This window comes from Ctenopharyngodon idella, chromosome 15 (genome assembly GCF_019924925.1).
Source record: "Ctenopharyngodon idella isolate HZGC_01 chromosome 15, HZGC01, whole genome shotgun sequence".
In the NCBI taxonomy this organism is placed as follows: domain Eukaryota; kingdom Metazoa; phylum Chordata; class Actinopteri; order Cypriniformes; family Xenocyprididae; genus Ctenopharyngodon; species Ctenopharyngodon idella.
The window spans coordinates 1,447,565-1,470,535 of record NC_067234.1 but is presented as its reverse complement, the minus strand read 5'-3'; the positions used below and the strand labels follow the sequence as shown (position 1 = coordinate 1,470,535).

Genomic DNA, 22,971 nt, shown 5'->3' with positions numbered 1-22,971 from the left:
GAATCTCTTAAGTGAGAACGAGAAGTTTAAAGCTTACAGGCTTCCCTACATCGACCTCCCGCAGCGTCTTCTGGGATTTCTGATGGTTTGATTCTCTCAAGTCTGCATTCGATGCATTGTAGATATCAAGAACAGATCCGGCTACTTTCATGCGTCCTCTGTACTTGCGTTCTTGAGTATTGGAATTGAACTTCGTCGGTTGATGATGACGTAGAGAAAGAACACAAGGACGCAAAAATCACTGAAGAACGCATATTGAGAAACAGTAATCTCGCAACCAGTGTTTCAAACGCGGAAAGACATCAATAAAACAGCTTGAGAATAATATCTAACGTAGCATTACATTTAATTTAAAGTGGTGATGAACTGAGAAATCACATTTTCCTTGAGCTTTTGATATATAAGAGGTCATCATACTATAAGAATATCCTGTAAGTTTAAGAACTGAAAACTTCCTTGTTAGTCCAATAAAAGCTTTTATTGACACCAGGCCCAGCGAACGACAGGTTTTTCAAAGTGCGGATCTGTGACGTCAAAAGGCATCAAGCACCGCCTCCGCAAAAGAAGATTAATGCCTACTTCATCACTGCCTGTTTAGCCCAGCCCACCGATTCACGCATGACATGTAATAGAGTACCTCAGGGATGACGTGTTTTTGTAGACAAAACCTGGAAGCGAGTTAGCATTTTAGGACTTCCGGTTCCATCGCCCCGAAGTCAATGGGTTTTTGTTAAATCGCCTGAAATAAGGTCTGTGGTTAACAAAGCCTCTAAATATTTTCACGTTTTGATCTATGACATAAAACACACCAGTTATAACCCGCTTGTGATTTTTTAAAAACCTTTATTGTGTCTTAAAAACGGCGGTTGCTAACAAATTGCTAAAAGGGACTACTTCCTTTGGCGAGAACTTAAGACGTCATCATGACAAACAGGACATTTAGACAGCATTTCTCATGAAAAAGTGGATAAGTATTCATACACAGCACAGATCATAATCAGCAAGCATGTTTTTAAATAAAGTTGTTTTTTAAATTATGTTTGAGGAAGCTTGGTGGTGGTGACGTTGATCCGTGACCATGGTGTGCTGTAGTCCGTTTATAGCCTACTGTTAGCTTTTTATATCTGACGACTTTATTTAGGCTTCAAAATGTATAAATGTTGTGTTAACTTGTAAAGATTATCTTGATAGACAAAACGTGTAAGTGTCATAACCCTTTGTTAAACACAGAGCTTATTTTTTGCGATTTTCCAAAAGTCTATGCTTGCATAGGCTTTCGATCGAGGGAACCCGTGCGCCACTAACTTCCGGGTTGGCCGACAAAGTGACGTCATCCCTGAGGTACTCTATAGGTAAATAACAGGCCTACGTGGTGCTATCGAGCTACCAAGCAATAAACATGCCGTTGAGGATTACAAAATTTTGTGCAGTGCCTGGATTTGACAGTAATGCAACATGTAAGTAACTGTGTTAATTCTAATGCCTGATCTGATATGATTCATGTACAGTCAGATGTTCTTTGTGTGTAAGTAAATCAAACCCGTGACTAAACGTCAACTTGCGTTGTTTCCAGGATGAAAATAATCAGTTATTTAAACGGTGATTAAATTATATAGAGAAAGCGATCAGAGATAGCTCCCTTTGTAATCGCTGGAGCAGCGAGCGCTGAAGCTGTCAATCAAAACAGTGTGAGTTTATCAGTGACTGAGTTCTGGACTCGCACCAAAACTCCCGTTTTATTCAACAAATCACTTAATTATATCGCGTTTGCACTGTTAGTGGCAATGAAAGCATTTGTTAGTGTACAGAAATTGAGTTGCACATCTGTCTGGTTCAGCTCAGCTACCAAATCTGACCTCAGAAGACTACAGAGGGTAGTCCGGTCTGCTGAGCGAATCATTGGTACAACCCTCCCCACTCTCCAAGAACTGTACTTATCCAGAGTGAGAAAAAGGGCAAAGAAAATCACTCTGGACCCCTCACATCCAGCACACTCCCTCTTTGAACTGTTGCCATCTGGTCGACACTACAGAGTTCTGAGCACCAGAACGACCAGACACAGGAACGGTTTCTTCCCTCAGGCAATCCATCTCATGAACACTTAACAAACACGGAACACACAACACTATTATACATTATTTACTTAAAACACATACTTATTTATTTTTAAAATTTGCACACATCATAATTGTACATACAAATTGTCTATATTATATATTGTTTTTTGCTTTTTTTGCACTTTGTCTATCTTGTATATTATTCTTTTATTCTTTTTATTATCTGTGTCTTGTCTTGTCGCTGTCACTCTGTTGCACTGTGGAGCTTCTGTCACTAAAACAAATTGCTAGTATGTGTAAACATACCTGGCAATAAAGCTCTTTCTGATTCTGATTCTGAGTTGCAATGACGAGATCACTGCTTTCATGAGCTCAACATGTCTGTGATCGGCTACAGTGTTTATCTCTGCAACCTTTCATGCCTTTAACCTTTCACGATCTAAATATAATGCCATAGATCTAAATGTAATGCAGCACTTTTCACGATTAGTTAACCTTGAGAGCTGTAATAGTAAAAACGCGCTAAAAGAGATAGTAATACTCGGCTATTTCAAATAGAAAGATGTTTGCCAATCACAGCAGTGGGCGTTTACACTGAAGTCTCACAGCAGACACGCCCCTTAAAACAGAGCGTTCAAATCAGAGGGCTAAAATCAGGGTAGGAAAAATGCCTTTTATTTAGAAATTATGACAATTTTGGATGTAAATAGCATACTAACATTATAAATGCACCCCAGGAAACATTATAAAACAATAAAACAACGCAGTTCATGACCGCTTTAAGTAATTTAGTGTCCACAGCATGTTAGTTCACTAGAGAAATGAACTCTTGAGGGAAACATTTCACTAAATATATGCACTATATTAGCTTATATAATCAATATATTTACTTTGTCAAGTCAAGTCACCTTTATTTATATAGTGTTTTTTACAATGCAGATTGTGTCAAAGCAGCTTTATAGTGATAGAGGGAACATAATTTTGGCTGTACAGAAGCTCTAGAAGAAAATAATGTCATTGTCCTGCTTAAGTAAGTTTGGTATGGATTCATTCCATTGAAAAAATCATTAGTTATTAATTTAGTTCTTTTATCTATACAGCAGCTCTGGAGAAAACAGTGATGCTATCGTCCAGCCCAGTTCAGGTCGCATACAATGGTGTCAGTGCAGGCAGATCAAAAACATTGTTGAATATCAAGTGTCCCCAACTAAGCAAGCAAGAGGCGACAGTGGCAAGGCACCCAAACTCCATCAGGTGACAAAAATTCTCCTCTGGCCAACAATAAACAGTGCATGATTATGATTCAGGCAGCATTACAGGTCATCAGTGTTGGGTAAGTTACTCTAAAAAAGTAATTAATTACTAGCTACTAATTACATCTTCAACAGTGTAAATAGATTTATGTATTAATTACTCTCTCTAAAAAGTATTGGATTATTATTACTAGAAAAACAAATGGAGGACAATCGGCGATGTCAGCGGAGCGCGTTCTGTTTAACAAAGGAAAGCAAAGTAGAAAAAAAAGAATATGGGTGATCTTCTTTCTCAATACTCCAGTTTTGTGGCATGTTTGTGGCTGCCAAGTTTCAACTAAAGAAGCACGCAACATCCGGTAGGTGACACTTGCTAACTCTCATTGGCTATCGCGGGTATCACGTCAGAGGCAGCCCGATCAAGAGTCGTAAATATCAAACATGTTTGAGATCGGGGACGCTCCGTCTCAATCGGGAGCAGTTAAATAATCATAATGACACCACACAATAGAGGATTTTTTGGAAAAAAATCTAATTAATGATCAAATTAATTGATCATCATCATGCGTGAACAACTCTATAAGTATAAATAAGTTTTGGCAATTTGCTGGTCTAGAACATTCAGGTGTGTGTTAACACAATGCCAAGGAGGAAAGACATCAGCAATGATCTTAGAGAAGCAATTGTTGCTGCCATCAATCTGAGAAGGGTTAGACGGCCATTTCCAAACAATTTGAAGTCTATTATTCTACAGTAAGGAAGATTATTCACAAGTGGAAAACATTCAAAACATTTGCCAATTTTCCCAGGACATCCCAGCAAATTCACCCCAAGGTCAGACCATGTAATGCTCATAGAAATCACGAAACACCCAAGAACTACACCTCAGACTCTACTGGCCTTAACATGTTAAATGTTAAAGTTCATGGCAGTACAATTATAAAAAGACAGGCCAATTATGGCATGTTTGGAAGGGTTGCCAGGAAAAAGAACATGGCAGCACGGCTTAGGTTTGCAAAGTTGCATTTAAACAAACCTCAAGACTCCTGGAAGAATGTCCTTTGGACAGACGAGACCAAAAGTGATGTTTGGCCATAATGCACAGCGCCATGTTTGGCGAAAACTAAACACAGCATATCAGCACAAACATCTCATACCAACTGTCCATCACACTGGTGGAGGGGTGATGATTTTTGGCTTGTTTTGAAGTCACATGACCTGGGCATCTTGCAATCATTGAGTCGACCATGAACTCTTCTGTATACCAAAGTATTCTAGAGTCAAATGTGAAGCCATCTGTCCCGACAGCTACAGCTTGGCTGAAATTGGGTCATGCAACAGGACAATGATCCCAAGAACACCAGCAAATCTACAACAGAATGGCTGGAAAAGAAAATAATCAAGGTGTTGCAATGGCCCAGTCAAAGTTCAGACCTCAACCTGACTGAAATGTTGTGGCGGGACCTTAAGAGAGCTGTGCATAAACAAATGCCCGCAAACCTCAACGAACTGATGCAACATTGTAAAGGAGAGCGGGCCGAAATTCCTCCAGAACGACGCGAGAGACTGATACTGTCATACAGAAAATGATTCCTTCAACTTATTTCTGCTAAAATGTCTTACAAGCAATTGAATCATAAGGTGTACTTAGTTTGTCACCCATGGCCTATAGAAATTCATCATACCCCTTTGAAATAGTTACTTTATTTGTCGTACAGCCTGAAATCAAAACCCATTTAAAAAAAAAAAAAAACCTTTTCCAGCTTAATTTACAAATTGTGCCTTACAACATCAAAAGTAATGAAAGAAAAAGGCATGTTCTGAAAATTAATAAAAACTGAAGCTAGAATAACAGGGTTGGAAATGTCATCGATCCCCTGATTTACTATTTCGTAGAGCAAACTTTTGGTTTAATAACAGCCATTAATCTTTTTGGATATGTCTATACTAGCTTTGCACACCTAGATTGGGGAATATTTACCCATTCTTTCTTGCAGAATTGTTCAAGTTCAGTCAGATTCCGTGGTGAGCGGCAATGGACTGCTCTCTTCAAGTCCATCCACAGATTTTCTATTGGATTCAAGTCAGGGCTCTGACTTGGCCACTCAAGGACATTCACTTTCTTTTCATTTCATAATTATCTTTTTTTTCTTTCAGCGCTATGTTTGGCAAAACAAAACCAAACAAACCAAAAGTGATCTCTAGAATCACTATCACACTATTTCTTAATATTTCACATTCACCATAACCCTACATTTCTTTATTGCATATGTTTATCCATATTATTTTGTGATCTCTAGAATCACACTTTCTTAAAGGATTAGTTCACTTTAAAATGAAAATTACCCCAAGCTTTACGCACTCTCAAGCCCTCGCAGCAGTTAAGCTTTTTCGTAAGTTGTATACGGAAGGCGTAAGACGTAGTGTAAGCGAGAGGCATTACACTTTCTTTGTAAGTTGGATACTAAAGGCAGTCTGGCGGAAGCTAGATATTTTACTTTATAGCTTGTTAAATATGGATATTTTTCTTGCACAAATGCATCACTTCGCTTCAGAAGGCATTTATTAACCCCCCGGAGCCGTGTGGAGTACGTTTTGCTTTGGATGGATGCACTTTCTTAAGCTTTATACTCGCTGGTCCCGTTCACTGCATTATAAAGCTTAGATGCGTCAGGATATTTATTAATTTAACTCCGATTGTGTTCATCTGAAAGAAGAAAGTCATATACACCTACGATGACTTGAGGGTGAGTAAAGCTTGGGGTAATTTTCGTTTTAAAGTGAACTAATTCTTTAATATTTCACATTCACCATAACCCTACATTTCTTTATTGCATATGTTTATCCATATTATTTTCGTATACATATTCATCTAAGTACCTTTAGTATACAGAAGCAAATAGTTAAACATTAATTATCCAGCAATGAAGTAATGTTTTCTTTCTTGTGCAAAGTTTGCACTAATACATTTTTTGTCAACAAAGGCTGTCCATCACACTGAAAAGACATGGTTGTCCTTGTTCAGATGGACAAAAGAATCAAAGTGCCAATGGTGCTATTTGAATTTAAGTGCTTTGCTTTTGGCCACAGTGGTGGTGTAGAGTTAGATGGTCCTGGAGCGACACAAAACCATTTCACGGGTGAAGGGGCAGCCAACTTATGTTTACAAACCTCCAGTTACCAATCTCTATTTAAAAGAATATTTATCAGGACAGTGCCAGATTTGTAATGCATATTATGTAATGAGCTAATGAGAGGAATAGGCCATGTGAGCTTTACTCTAAAAAAGTTAAGACATCAGAGATGAGAGAAAGAGCTTGACTTTAGATACTGAAGAAATACTGAGATAAATGACCTTCAATGGACTTCCCCTGCAAATTTCCGTCAAAATTGTCTTTAATCATATGCACTAGTCACAATCATAATGCTTCTCTTTGAAATGTCCAGCCTGAGAGTCTGACTCTCTGTGACTAGGATCCAGGCCTGATGGATATCTTAGACATTATTTATTACTATGACATTGTTTTTTAGAGTAGATTTATTTGCCCCCAATCGCTCCATATGCAAGGTCAAAGGTGAGTCAAAAATGAACTGTTTTAATCATAGCTTTCTGTACAAAACCACTTGCATTCATAGACTCTGAGTATATTGTCATGTCTTGTTATGCCCACTAGAGGACAGTGCTGTAATCTGCTGAACCTGGACTCAAACATGAGGTCTATTGTTCGTGAATAATAATTCAAAGTATTCAAACGATCCCCAACATCAAACCACCCACACCATCTGATACACTGATGAAATGCTTATGTTTTGATGTATGCGAATGCAAATTTCCTGATATACCTGATCAAATATAGATTTAATATAGAGGATGCTGATGTCACGTGACAACCCTGTTCTAGTCCCTGAGCTTTGGGGAGTAAAATGACCTACTTATAATTAATTAGGTAGTGATTGCACTTTTGTGTAATGTGCTGCCTTTAATTTTAGAAAATTAGGGTCAAAGTATTTTCTTAGTATAGAATTCAAGGCAATGCACCAAAGTGTTCACCTCCTCCAGTTGTTACATTTTTTATCTGGGTCAATAAGTGGATTTAGGAGACTTTCACACATCAATCCAGTTCAAATTGTTCTTGATGGCAGTTGTCCAGCTGATAAAATATCGAAGCATTGTTAAACTAAAAAGAGTGATATGATTTGACTGTGCTGACAAACAACAAGGTCACATGTAAACTTCTGATTAAAGTTGGTAGAAATATTATTCATCATTTTGTTTCGCTGGCGACCAGGAAATAACATGCCAGAATAACACAACCATGAGCCAGGGGAAAGCACTGTATGGGCCCCTCTCATCTTTACCTTGAAAACACTATCAGTAATGTGCCGAGAAAACAATAACAGACCTTCCCTCTCTTCAGTCTCTCTTATTTCACCCTCCTCCTGGTGGGTGTTTTTTTAACCACACCCATTTCCTCCATTGTGGGAGGAACTCTCCAAGAGCAACATCACTCCTGCATTCCTGCCTGTGTGCACTGTGCTTCCCGTGGCCTGACTGTAAACCAGGCTAGACTGCTGAGCTGTTTCTATGGTGCTACATCAGAGGCTTAAGAGTCACTGCACGCAGCCAATCAGATGACTTGTGGGGGGAACCGTGTGGGCTGTAGTAGCTAACAGAGTGAGTTTGTGAACTTACTTTTGGTGTGCTCTGAAGTTGAAACAGGGAGGACAACTTTCCTGGAAGAGAACAGGAGAAGAAAATTCATCATTTTCAATGGAATGACAAGTTTCTGTTGGTCTCACTGTTGACGACATTGTGTCTTTAAAGCCACTGAGTTCAATCACTCCCACTTGTATTGTTATAGACCACTTTCTTCATGTTTTATGAGTGGGCAGTGAGCAAACAACGAGGAAGACTTCACCCTGAAAACCGGACCAGAAAGAACTAGTTTTTGGCATCTGCTCAGGACAGAACACAAGTTGTTCTGAAAGCCATAGAGGAAATTCAGTTGCCATGGCAGATAATGTTATTGAGGAGGCCGATAACTACCCTGGCAAGGATGAGCTGGAATGGGGCTATGAAGAAGGTAAGGACTCAATGCGAGAATCACTGCTAATTCTTCTCTTTGTGAAATATGAAACTTTATTGTCACACCCATGATAAACAAGCTCTTCTCAATTTGCCTGAATGAACAATATATATATGAATTTATGCAGTTTTTACACTGCAGAGTCTTTAAATACACAGACAAAATTAGACAGTTGTGATCTGTCCCTTTTTTTAACAATGCTGCATAGTCACTTAATTCATAACCAATTCAGATCTTTTTTTTTTTTTAACAGTGAATCAGCGCAATTTTTTTTTTTTACTTATAAGGTATTTTTTATTAAATAAGTGCCTGAATAAAAATATTTAAAACATAATTGCATAATTAATGTTCATTATGTGAAAATAGCAGAGGAAAAAATACATTTAAACTGCATTCACACCAAGACTTTTCTTTTTGTGTGAAGAGTCATTTTTCTGAGCTTCAAGCTGTACTATTTCTAGTAGTGTTAGTCTACAATGAAAAGCATTCTTTACTTCTCTAGTGCAATTTTAGATAATAAAGAAAACGTATAGTGAAGCGTAAAAGAAGAGTGGAGTGAGTAATACATATACACAGGGTGAGATAAAAAGCAGCAGAGGAAAAAAATGAGCACATCCTGTATCCCCCTGTGTCTGCTATTCCTGTTGGACCCCTCAGTAATGACTTTGAGGCACTGGAGCTTTAGCAGCCCTTATTTAGTTTCAACATTGGGACATAAAAATGGACCACTGTTTGTATTATCTGTGGCAACACCAAATATTTCATAGCTACATACAAAGTTTGATTCGAGGTTGAGCAGCAGGCTGTGGGTCTGGGTCATGAACAAGGACAGTGTTATCATACACTCAAAACAAGATAAGTATTCTTTAATAAATGCATTAAAACAAAATGTTATCTCCATTTAAGGGTTGATTGATTGAATCAACTTTTTTGTCTTTTGTGAATGAATCCAGGTGTTGAATGGGGTCTTCTGTTTCCTGAGGCAAATGGAGAGTACCAGTCCCCCATAAACCTTAACTCTAGGGAGGCCCGCTATGACCCGCGGCTGCTGGAGGTGGGGCTTAACCCCAACTATGTAGTTTGCAGAGACTGTGAAGTCATTAACGATGGTCACACTGTGAGAATCATGCTTAAGTCCAAATCAGGTATAACATGCTGAAAGTTATCTCTGTTTTTGAAAATAAATATTTTGCCATTATTTTCTCACTTTCATGTCATTCACAACTCTATCATAATTTTTTCATTGGAACACCAAAAAAGTTGACAGTTGACAACAACTTTCAAGTCCCAAAAAGGACACGGTTAGTTCCTGTCCTTGATTCTGATTGGTCAATAGCTGTGTTTTATTCACGATAAAACACGGCTATGACCGCTTCACCCAACGGTTCTGTGTATCACTACACAACACCCTTAGCAACCACTCCTAGCAACGTAAACTGTATGTTGTCAATTGATGTTGTTCATTAAAGCTTACTGTATTATGTAGAAGAGTACTGTGAGAAAGAGATCGAGTGAGCGAGTTTATTACCTGCATTCAGATTTAGCATTTTCCTTCAGGTCAGTCATATGTTCATAATAAAAAATCTGTTTAAATGTCAGATGTATTATCTTGTCGTTTTCCCGTGACTTACAGCACTAGTTACAGCATTTGTCAGTTGTGTCTTGTTCCGTGTTCACAACAATTCAGTCTTTTCAATATAAAAGTCTTTGCTACTGACTGACATATTCATAAAGACAGTCTTTGCCGCCATCTAATGGCGTAATAATGTAACTTCTTTTGCTGTTTACGGTCAGAGACTATTTTTTCAGGCGAAAGGAAGGCTTTTAGTAAGAGTTTACTTCGTGAAAGTTGCATTGTTACATATTTTTGGCTTTAATGTCTGTATTGTGTGGTAACCGTTTCTCTCGTACCTTATTGCTTACTTATATGCTAGCAACTTCTCAATTCTGTAATCGTATTATAGTATTTTTCACAAACAAGTTCTTCCAATTAAAAAATGCCAAATATCGGCTGATATATCTGCCTGGATTTATTGATATATCAGTAGACGATATTATATTATATTTGTAACATGAGAGTGAGTTAATAATGATAGAACTTTCATTTGGGGATAACCCTTTGACAAAGTCCACAAATAATCATAAGATGTTTTGCTTTTCTTGGTCATTGAGAGGTTAAAAGACATAAATCTGATGTCTGTAAGAAATCTGTATTGTTTATCAAATCATCTCTTCTCTTCCCTTTCCTGTGAATGCTGTCTCAGTTGTGACTGGGGGTCCTCTCCCCAGTGACCATGAGTATGAATTGAGCGAGGTGCGCTTCCACTGGGGAAAAGAGAACCAGAGGGGTTCTGAACACACTGTCAACTTCAAGGCTTTTCCTATGGAGGTTAGTGTCACTCCGCCAGTTCTGTCCATATCGAGCGTTTGCTCTTGTTGAGTCACTCGTCCTTCCTGATGTCTAAATCGAGTCTGTTTCACACCGCACACATAGACAGCACATATTTATACTTAGGAATCCATATTAACAGGTCACAGTTTCACACTGCATAAGCAATGCATCAGAAACAGCAAACAACACGTTGAAAACAACCTCACTGTCTGATATGCATGTTTACGAACTTACAAGGAACAGTACAAGGAAGGATGCCTTTTTTAGCTACAAATCAAATTATGAACGATCTCAATTCATGTCAAAAACAACAATACCACTTGCTCCAATGAAGGATTTATCATCAAGTGATCTATACAACCTGTCTCTGACACCTGCTCTCAAACTCATGGTCTTCTGTACACAAGGAGAAAGATAAGAGCCTGTTCTCAATGTGTCACCATGTTTGTCAACCTGTTACCATGTTGCAGTTCCTCAAGCTGTTGGCACAATTGCAAGTCAAACCAGTCTTTTAACAGGACACAGAACTGGCATAAAAGTATCATCACCTTCATAATTTTGTATATGTAGAGTTCAGTTTATTGCAGATCCCTCAAGCAGTAATAAATATCTCTCACAGCTTCATCTAATCCACTGGAACGCTACATTATTCAACAGCGTGGAGGAGGCCATGGGCAAGAACAAAGGCATTCTCATCATCGCCTTATTTGTGCAGGTATCTTGGAGGTCATGACAGATACAAAAATACCCAATCATGTTGGGTAAATAAACATGGTATTACTAGTGTAAATACAGAAAGCCTTTCAAAAGACAAAGTCAGATTGGTAACACTTTAGAATACTGTTTCTTACTTACTGCATAACTAATAAGGAATTACTGAAGAACTACTAGGTAATTCTTCATTAACACTTAAGTCACTACTGTTAACTACTAAGGAAGATGTGTTAACTAATCAGTATGTAATAAAATTTTCTGATTTTGTCAAGTAACAGTTAGCTAATCAATAACTAATGAATTCTGTCATACCTCCTGTAGAACTACTATTAATTATCTACTAATTAAGGTTAACTATGAAGTAACTGCTAACGAACAGTCAAACACAATTATATTGAGTTGTGGCCCTTTCTTATTTACTAATGTTATCAGTAGTAGTATTATGAAAATGCAATATTAATAAATACAATACATTTTATAGAGTTTTTTGCCTGTGTGGTAAATAATTGTTTTGTGAGTGTGTTCTGTAAGAAATCAACTTCGGAAAGGAACCCTACCCCCACTCTAAATGCCTTGCCATAGCCAACTTACCTCAGATTAATATTTATATTTCATATACAGTACTGTAAGTGTGTCTGTTTTCCTCAGCACATTACCATTGACTAAATTCCAGTATGTAAGGCAATGACTGAGGGAAAGTGAAAATACAGGGAACCCATTAGTAATTAATAAAGAATTATTAGACAATTCTGCAGGAATTAGCCTAATTAGAACCTAAAATAATATTCCAAAGTGAAAATATATGGGAACCCATTAGTAATTCATAAAGAATTATTAGATAATTCTGCAGTAATTACTTAGAACTTGAAACAGTATTCTAAAGTGAGAATACAGGGAACTCATTAGTAATTAATAAAGAATTATTAGATAATTCTGCTGGAATTAGCCTACTTAGAACCTGTAATAGTATTCCAAAGTGAAAATACAGGGAACCCATTAGCATTTCATAAAGAATTATTAGATAATTCTGCAGTAATTACGTAGAACAATATTCTAAAGTGAAGATTTAAGCAACCCATTAGTAATTAATAAATAATTACCACATAATTCTGACTCAAATATATATATTGGTCAATAACAACACGAAAACTACAAACCCGATTCCAAAAAAGTTGGGACTCTGTACAAATTGTGAATAAAAAAGGAATGCAATAATTTACAAATCTCATAAACTTATATTTTATTCACAATAGAATATAGATAACATATCAAATGTTGAAAGTGAGACATTTTGAAATGTCATGCCAAATATTGGCTCATTTTGGATTTCATGAGAGCTACACATTCCAAAAAAGTTGGGACAGGTAGCAATAAGAGGCCGGAAAAGTTAAATGTACATATAAGGAACAGCTGGAGAACCAATTTGCAACTTATTAGGTCAATTGGCAACATGATTGGGTATAAAAAGAGCCTCTCAGAGTGGCAGTGACTCTCAGAAGTCAAGATGGGCAGTGTGTGGCATGGGCAGCTTACACATCTGGAAAGGCACCATCAATGCTGAAAGGTATATCCAAGTTCTAGAACAACATATGCTCCCATCCAGACGTCGTCTCTTTCAGGGAAGACCTTGCATTTTCCAACATGACAATGCCAGACCACATATTGCATCAATTACAACATCATGGCTGCGTAGAAGAAGGATCCGGGTACTGAAATGGCCAGCCTGCAGTCCAGAAACATTTGGCGCATCATAAAGAGGAAGATGCGACAAAGAAGACCTAAGACAGTTGAGCAACTAGAAGCCTGTATTAGACAAGAATGGGACAACATTCCTATTCCTAAACTTGAGCAACTTGTCTCCTCAGTCCCCAGACGTTTGCAGACTGTTATAAAAAGAAGAGGGGATGCCACACAGTGGTAAACATGGCCTTGTCCCAACTTTTTTGAGATGTGTTAATGCCATGAAATTTAAAATCAACTTATTTTTCCCTTAAAATGATACATTTTCTCAGTTTAAACATTTGATATGTCATCTATGTTGTATTCTGAATAAAATATTGAAATTTGAAACTTCCACATCATTGCATTCACAATTTGTACAGTGTCCCAACTTTTTTGGAATCGGGTTTGTACCAAACACTGAAAAAATAACCCAAAAATGACTCAACAGCATCATCCCAGTGTTTGGGTAAATAAATAAATAAATAAATAAATAAATACATGAATGAATAAAACATTTTATATCTGTGTTAAGTTAGATAGTTATGACAAGGCAGTGGGGGTGGGGTTCCTTTCCGAAGCTAATTTCTTACAGAACGTGCGCACAAAGTAGCTAATCACCATACAGGCAAAAACTTCTGAACAATTTGTTGTAATGAATCTTTTTGGGAGTGCAGTACAGTATGCAGCATATAAATGCATATTATTATTAGTATGGAAATTAAATAAGTGGTGGACTGTAACAAAGTAGTTGTAATTTTACTCAAGTAATTTTTAATTGAATCATGAAATGAGTAATTTTCTGTTCATTAGTAGTTACTTCATAGTTATATTTCTTGAACATTAATTAGTAGATAATTAATAGTAGTTCTTCAGGAGGTATGACAGAATTCATTAGTTATTGATTAGCTAACTGTTACTTAACATAATCATAAAATTCTATTACATACTGATTAGTTAACACATCTTCCTTAGTAGTTAACAGTAGTGACTTAAGAGTTAATGAAGAATTACCTATTAGTTCTTCAGTAATTCCTTATTAGTTATGCAGTAAGTAAGAAACAGTATTCTAAAGTGTTACCGTCAGATTTAGATGTCTCTGGTCTTCTTTTAGTATATTATGCTCAGCTGACACTGGTGCTCTAATTTGTTAATGCAGGTTGGAAAGGAACATCTTGGGCTGAAGGCCATCACAGATGTCCTGCAGGACCTGCAGTATAAGGTGAGCAGAAGAGCTGCCTCACTAGAGACTATAGCAAAAATTATGACACGTACGCTTGTGACCTAAAATACCTTTTTTGTGTGTGCAGGGAAAGACAAAAATAATTCCATGTTTTAACCCCAACACATTACTGCCTGGTAAATGAGTCATACTGATATTTTTATCTTTTTTGTATGTTTTGATATTTGATCTTTTTTCTGACTACATCATGATATCCTAGTTAAAGGGTTAATTCACCCAAAAATGAAATTTCTGTCATTAATTACTCACCTTCATGTTGTTCCACACCCGTAAGACCTTCGTTCATCTTCGGAGCACAAATTAAGATATTTTTGATGAAATCCGATGGCTCAGTGAGGCCTGCATAGCCAGCAAGACAATTAACACGTTCAATGCCCAGAAAGCTACTAAAGACGTATATAAAACAGTTCATGTGACTACAGTGGTTCAACCTTAATGTTATGAAGCGACGAGAATACTTTTTGTGTGGCAAAACGAATAACGACTTTATTCAACAACATCTAGTGATGGCCGATTTCAACACACTGCTTCATGAAGCTTTGAAGCTTAACAAATCATTTGTTTCGAATCAGTGGTTCGAAGCGTGTATCAAACTGCCAAAGTCACGCCCCCCAGTGGTGAACCTTTGAAATTTCGAAACACTTATGATGTAACAAAGCCTCGTTTACTGAAATCACTTGACTCTGGCAGTTTGATACACGCTTCAAACCACTGACTCGAAACAAAAGATTCGTAAAGCTTCGAAGCTTCATGAAGCAGAAATCTCCCATCACTAGATATTGTTGAAAAGTCGTTATTTGTTTTTTTGCTGCACAAAAAGTATTATCGTCACTTCATAACATTAAGGTTGAACCACCGTAGTCACATGAACTGATTTAAATGTGTCTTTAGTAACTTTATGGGTGTTTAAAGTGTTAATTGTCTTGCTGGCAATGCAGGCCTCACTGAACCATCGGATTTTATCAAAAATATCTTAATTTGTGTTCCGAAGATGAACGAAGGTCTTACAGGTTTGGAACGACACGAGGGTGAGTAATTAATCACAGAATTTTCATTTTTGGGTGAACTAACCCTTTAAAGGTTATCAATATTGTATCTGAATGCTTCCGTTGGTTTGTGTACCTCCTCAGATCCTCTCTTAAGAGATTACTGGGTGTATGAGGGCTCTTTAACCACACCGCCGTGTAGTGAGAACGTCATCTGGATTCTTTACCGTTACCCCCTTACCATCTCTCAGATGCAGGTAACACCTTTACACCTTTTATTAAATATTATTATTACTCAGATATGCATGATAAATCTCTAATAAACTGTCAATCCCATTCATTTGGTGGCTATATATATTTTTTTTTTCAATCATGGCAACTCTTGGAATAGTTTTAGCAGGTTATTGAATATGGCAATGTTTATGTATTTGGGCTTGGTGGACTAGATCTGCTACGTTTCTGCTGCTGTTGATTATTACTGCTGCAGAGTAAGTATGGACTTGCTACTGCTAATAGATATGCTGCATAAATAGACATACATAAATCCTGTAGCAGATCTAGGCAGGTGGAGCTGGGGGAGGAGGATGATTCAGAGGAACTCGCTGCAGGACTACCTTACAGAATGAACCAGACTATTTAAATGTTCCAACATGCTGATTTGGAGTTCAAGAAGCATTTCAAGAAACATCATTATCAGTAATGAAAACAGTTGTGCTGCTTAATTTTTTTTAATATAACCATAGCACAAATAGAACAGCATTTGGTTAAAAAAAAAATCTTTTGTAACATTATAAATGCCTTCTTTACTGCCACTTTTGATCAATTAAATGTGTCTTTGCTGAATAAAAATATTAATTTCTAAATCCTACAAACCCCCAAACTTTTTAAGAGTAGTGTATCATATATAGAGCACTTATTCATGTGAATAGACAAAAGGGGAAATCAGAAACCGACTTTGACATGACTTAAACTAACTGGGGTTTACCACAGTAATTTACATCATAGGGTGAAGGACAATTTAGGCTGTTTGTTTGCAACTTAGATTATCTTTGATCTCATTGACTGGCAGAACAGGGTCTTTCAAGTAAAGACCAGTCATATATTGAGTATGATGCAAAGATAAAACATGAAAATGGGTCAGGGTCTTGTCCGTGTTTGACGACTATAATAACTTTTTTAAATTATAAATTGTTTCCTTCTTGGATTAAGTTCAAATGCATTATCCCCATTTTGTACGTGTACATGGTACTAATATGACCCTGCTAATGTTATGACTTCGATAACAGCAATAATGAGAAAGAATAGAAAAGATACGAAAATACTCATTTCCTCATGTTTCTAAAAAAGCTCACACCCAGGGTCCAAATTCAACACTAACACCAAATGTGAGCAAAAAGTGACACTGTTGAGTAAAAGGAATGGAGTTATTGACCAGTTGGCTGGTAATTCTGAATGGAAGCATAAAACATCTACATTTAAACTGAATTGTAAGAAGCATAGTCTGACTCTTGCTGATGCTAGAGATGTGTTTATTTCAAATCAAACCATGTGGACACAGATGTGCAGTAATTCCTTACTAATAAACTAAAATTTAAGGAACAATATCATGATTGTTTTCAATATCAACACGCGTGTTGATATTGTACACCTATCATTATGAGGACATTCCATAATGATTTTTATACTGAGCTAATGACATTTTCTATCATCTAACCCTACCCCAAAACATAGCCTCACAGAAAATTTTCTATATTTTTACATTTTAATACAAAATGGTTTATTTAGTGATTTGAATTATGAGGATGTCAGCACATCCTCATGATATAGGGGGCAGGGCCTGAAACCTGAATACACACCACAATATAAGGACTTTGTGTCCTCATTATGTTGGTCAAACCAATACACACACACTCACACACACACACACACACACACACACACAATGCTGGTCCTCTTTTCAATGATTGCTTTTGCTCCTCTTTTGAAAGTTGCTTTGGGTAAATGCATCTGCTAAATGGATAAGTGTAAATGTGAACTAATTTAAACTCTTTTTCTGCCCAGATTGAGGAGTTTCGTCGTCTTAGGTCCCACATTAAAGGAGCAGAGCTTCTAGAAGGCAATGACGGGATGCTGGGGGACAACTTCAGACCCACCCAGCCCCTGAGCGACAGGGTGGTCAGGGCAGCCTTCCAGTAAAACCCCCACAGCAGGATCCATTTTAATCTGCCATGGGTAAATTTACAGGAGATTGTATTCTGTTCTTTGTTTATTCAAGCGGAGCACCCTCATTTGAGCATAATGCAATGGCTTACGTATGGCTTTGGCTGCTCTTTGTAAAGCAGGAGTTAAGATTAGGCTTCTCACATTAGCTGATTAAATGTCTCATTGTCTGGGTTGTGGCAAGAGCCCACCTGGATTTTAGTGCAAAATTGTTAGCACTTCCAAAATGATAGAAAATGGAAGATTCATCTCCATATGACCATAATTCTGACCAATAACTGTACAAAAGCCCCTGCTTAGTGTGCAGTAGCTTAATGGAAATAGGCCAAGTTCTCTTAGTAGTATTAGCATCACTATACAAAAGAGTGCTGCCAGGGTTAGAGCAATAGAGTAACCCAATTCCTTCTGATCTAGGACTAGCTGCAGCATTGTGTATAGATCTGTCTATTTCTAGGGCTCTCAAGGGGACACCTGGGTCTGCCTGCATATTATTCATTTTGAAATGAGACTTTGAGCAAGATAATTTAGGCCATGATGATGCAGTGCTGCTAAAAGTGTCTGATGATGTAACCAGAGTAATCTAAAGTATTACTTTGGCGATACTGTGCTTCTATATACTACACTTTTAAGGTTTAAGTGCTTTATCATGTAACTTATATTGATAAGCAGAGAAACCCAAGGAATCTCAGGAAAGAATAGCAGGATCCTATACTTTCAGTCACTTTCATTCAAGTTTTCTCTTTAATTTGTTTGGGATGATGATGAAAAAAGGCCCCCCTTTTATAATTGGAAATGCCCCCCCTCCTCTACATTTTTGACATATTAGACATACAAACAAGAGTGAATGTGTGCATATTTTTAAATAAAATATTATTTGCAAACAGTTTAAATGGGCTACTCCCTTAAATTATTGTTATTCACCTCAGATATTATTCAAATAACCTGGAGCCATGAGCTGTAAACACACCGCAATAAACAAAACCCCTTCAAACATTGAGTAAACCTCATTTCCCACTTCTTACGTTTTATATTAAAAAAAAAAATCCAACTAGGTCAAGTATGTTGCAATCGTCTTCAAACTATGGCCATGAACTGCCAGTAAATCAGACTAAAGTCAGGATGTAAATTAGCTGAATCAGTACTAAGCAGTAATATTGATGTCAGCAGACAAATTAGGCAATTATAAGTCACTTCACTAATTGCATTTTCTCTATTAGTAGGCAAATTAGTAATGTTAAAACCGCTTTCACTTACACTACATGCTTTTTTTGGCTCACATACATATTTATATTATCACACACACACACACTTACCGTCGCTCTTACCTCTGTCTTTATTTCTCTCCCCCACCTCTCTCTACCACACACACACACACACACACACACACACACGATGAACACACTACTTCCTCTGTGCTAAGCAACAAAGAGCACATACATGACAGGCTGATGGAGCCACAATAAGATATTGTTCAGGTGTAATGGATAGCTAATGGTCACATGACTGCCTCACAAATCAGCAATGTGTAGTCAGATTGAGAATTGAGGGTCCACACATCCTTATTTTCTTTCTGTTTCCACCAAAAAAAAAAAACCTTAAAAGTATAAGTTAATTTTATTAAGTAAACTTAAGTTCAAATATATGTATTAAGTATAGTTTATGTAGTAAGTATATACTAATATCAATGTACTTGTCACAAACTGCACAGGGACACGAAGGCTGAGGATCTAAGTGCAGGATTTATTAAGATAATCGCAGTCGTACAGGCAAGGATCAAACACCAGCAATAACAATGTCCAAGGCAGAGATGAATCGTAAACGGGGACAGGCAATGGGTCAGGGCAGGGAGCAGACAAGGCAGAGTAATCCAGTAAACAGGCAAAGAATCAACAGGGCAGGCAGCAAACACACAATGATGATAAGCAGTCCAAGGTAATACACAAGAATACAGGAAACAAGGAAACAAGGAAACAAGGAAACAAGGAAACAAGCTCAGACCTGCAGTTGAAACACTACACAAAACTTTACAGAGAATGAGTGAAACACAGGGACTATATATACACAGGCACAAACAAGCTTAACAAGATAACGAGTTAACAAGGGGGCGTGGTCCAATGAGTGTCCATGGTAACAAAACAAGGGGAGCAGCATGAGGTGCACACACAGAGAAGGTACAGGGAACACAGACAAGGATCATGATAGTACTAGTTGTATACTTGTAAGTGTACAATTTCAATACTTGGGAATAAATTGGCCCACTTTTAATGTATAAAAGTATACTTTAAGTGTAAGAGTAGTAAACTGAGTACACAACTAGTTTACAACTAAGTTTTTTGTTTGTACTGAAACTATTGCAACTATACTACAAGTGAAATTATAGGTATACTGATATACTAGTCAAATACTTGTAGCACATTTTTTAGTTTATGAAAGTACACTTTAAAGTATACTCTCAGTAAACTGCTAATTTAGTAGTTTTATACTGCAAGTATGCTTGTAGGTTTTAAGTAAATATAACATCATACTTATAGTTTTATTTTTTGCACTTTATGTATACTACTATGTTCCTATTTAGGTATTAATTTTTTATACATGAAATATACCTTTAACTGTACTTTAACTCATTCCATTTTAAAAACATTTTATTCTAGCTTCATGCATCCTTTTTTATCAACACTTAAATGTGGGTACTTTTAATTAAAAAAGCAACATTTTGTACAAAAAGCTAAGAAAATTGCATTTTTGTCAAAAACTACATCCGGATCGGATTCATAACGATGGTTAAAACACCCCCAAAGTCTCACAGTCATTAACCATCACATTTCATTCGGTAACGTTAGGCAGTTTTGAACTTATGCTGTTTAATGTTTGATGATCACATTATTTTATTATTTGTGCAAGGAATCTTCTATCACTTGTTTCTGCTTCTTATTCACCTGTGTTTTGATCCGGAGATTCTGTACTATTTCAGAATATGTGTAATAGTGCCCCCTACCGTATAACAGTGAAAACATAGATAGCCGTAACATCAAAGACTCTAGAAAAACACAAGACGCGTCACTCGTATTATTATGAATGGGAGAAAGTGCAACGCGCAATATGGCGGAATAAGTCCCGCCTTCTAAATAAGAGCCAATCGCCAATTAGTAAAGTCATCGCGTCACTGCAGCGGCCGTTAGAAGCTCCGGTTCCTATAGAAACAATCAGAAGCACGCCTCCGAAATGCTTTTAGGACTGCGCATGCACATTAGCTTGATCCAGGTTGGAAAATACCGTTTTTTTGTCATGATTCAACAAAATTTATGAGACAGTTGTTGTCAGATTTCATTGATGATTTCAAATATGAAATTTAATCGAAAGCTTGGCAAACAGCTTTGGAGAATTTGATGTTTCCCCATTCAAAGAGATAGGAGCTGCACTTGCATGCCCGAGAGGCGTTTTAAAGATGGTCGCCGAGTGAAATGACTTGTCTTAAAGGGACTTTGGGAACATTCAGTCAATGGTGGGGAAAGAGCAAAGTAGATTTTAAGTAAATTCCTATGTACACTACCAGTGGACTAGCCTACACAAAAATTCAGATATTAGCAACCTATTGGTTTTCTTTATAAATCAATATTTTCAAACAATGTAAGTTTATAAAACAGTACGTAAATGTGAAAAAAGTATTTGATTAATCTGTCAAAAGATTGAGTACAAGTATCAGCCAAATATACAGACATTTATGTCAGTACAAGTCAAGTATTCTTAAGTGCAAGTGTAAGTTTATTTCTGATAGAAACATAAAGTATGTTTCTGAGAAGTACATAAGAAGTAGACTAAAAGTATAATAATAGCACACTTGAATAAACTTTTTTTTTTTTTTTTCGTAAGGAAGGTCTCAGTCTGAATGTAACGTTATAGACCTCAGAAAAAAATATATTTCCCAAACATGTTAGTCATAAAGAGACAACATTACACTAAGATACATTTCATGTCTATAGGCTAAATTATATGCTTATGAGTAAGGGCTTTCAATATAGTCTCAGTAGTGATGAAACGAAATGAAAATTCTTGGCTAAAAAGTAAAATTCTGAACACATTTAGCCAAATCTACTGAATCCTAGCAACATTTATTTGTGCATGAAATATACTGCACATATTGCACAATGTTTGTGTATTTGTGCATTCTTTCGGTGACTTGTTTCGTGCACGTGTGGGAGTATTTGGTACTGGTTTTACTCAAGTGTCTCATGAACTGTAAAAGCAAACTCTCCGGCAGGACATCATTATAAGACAGTGTTAAAAAAAATACCCATGTCAGTCGTTACACTCTGCATAGGACCCTTGAAATAGTACTGTCTGTCGTGAGGTTCAGACCACAAACCACAGCAAAAGCAGAAGATAAAAGCTTAGTTATATATATATTATTCTATAATATTATATATATATTTTTATTATACTACTTCAATGCATGTAGTTTGATCTCAACCCTTTTTTATCTTTCAGAAATTAGATATGATGAAGAAATAGAGATGAGGGCTCTACAACATCCTGGCTAAAGTGAAACTTCATCACTTCCTGTATATGTGCATGGGCATCATTTTGTAGCTGCATGTTCTGAGTATGGCCCTGATGTGTGCAGAAACTGCTTTTACCTTTCATCTGAAACAAAATTATACTGGATTTTATGTAAACAAGAGGAAGTGAGTAATTATGAAGAGACACTTGGTGATGAGGTTGTATAAGCAAGAGTGAAGGAGCATACTAACGCTTGATGAATATTGTTAGAATACTGCAGTTTAACAATATGTTTATGTGTAATCCTATAAATGTGGCTTTATAGGAAGATCATAATATACATGACTGATACATGACCCATTCCATATAGTTTTATATTTGATTATTTCTGATATTTGACATGAACAGGAGGTAGAAGGTATTTATGACTGTACATTGAAGGCTTTTAAATACTAAGATTGAAATAAATTTATGCTGTTGAATGAACTGATTAAAGACACAAAGATTGATTTCATGGGTGCATTTTTTGTCTTTACCTGCTGATGAATGAACAGAATATGAGCCTCTGTTTTGTTTTGTTTTTTTCATTATCTTGCTTTATACATCTTTATAAGCAATGTGGTCATCTCTAGTCCTGCAAAAAAGGAAACATGATTCATTGACAGATATGTCTGTCTGTACTATTTCTGAAACCTGATAAGACAGACTCTTCTCTTCTAGTGAGAAACCACATTCAGGTGAAGAGTATTGCTTTTGCACCTTGAAAAATCCCTTGTCATCATAATGATTGTCATGTAAGGAGT

The 22,971-nt window shown here is 36.8% G+C and overlaps 1 protein-coding gene across 1 annotated transcript; it reads left to right on the top strand.

Annotated features, from left to right (window-relative positions):
- The first annotated feature begins 7,825 nt into the window (after nt 1-7,825).
- Nucleotides 7,826-22,677, top strand: LOC127496100 (carbonic anhydrase-related protein-like). Its single transcript, XM_051863725.1, has 9 exons — nt 7,826-8,394; nt 9,351-9,542; nt 10,662-10,786; nt 11,409-11,504; nt 14,382-14,444; nt 14,533-14,581; nt 15,596-15,708; nt 17,513-17,683; nt 22,157-22,677. Exons 1-8 carry the CDS (start codon nt 8,322-8,324, stop codon nt 17,645-17,647), a joined length of 846 nt encoding a protein of 281 aa, XP_051719685.1. The 5' UTR covers nt 7,826-8,321; the 3' UTR covers nt 17,648-17,683; nt 22,157-22,677.
- Nucleotides 22,678-22,971: the final 294 nt, after the last annotated feature.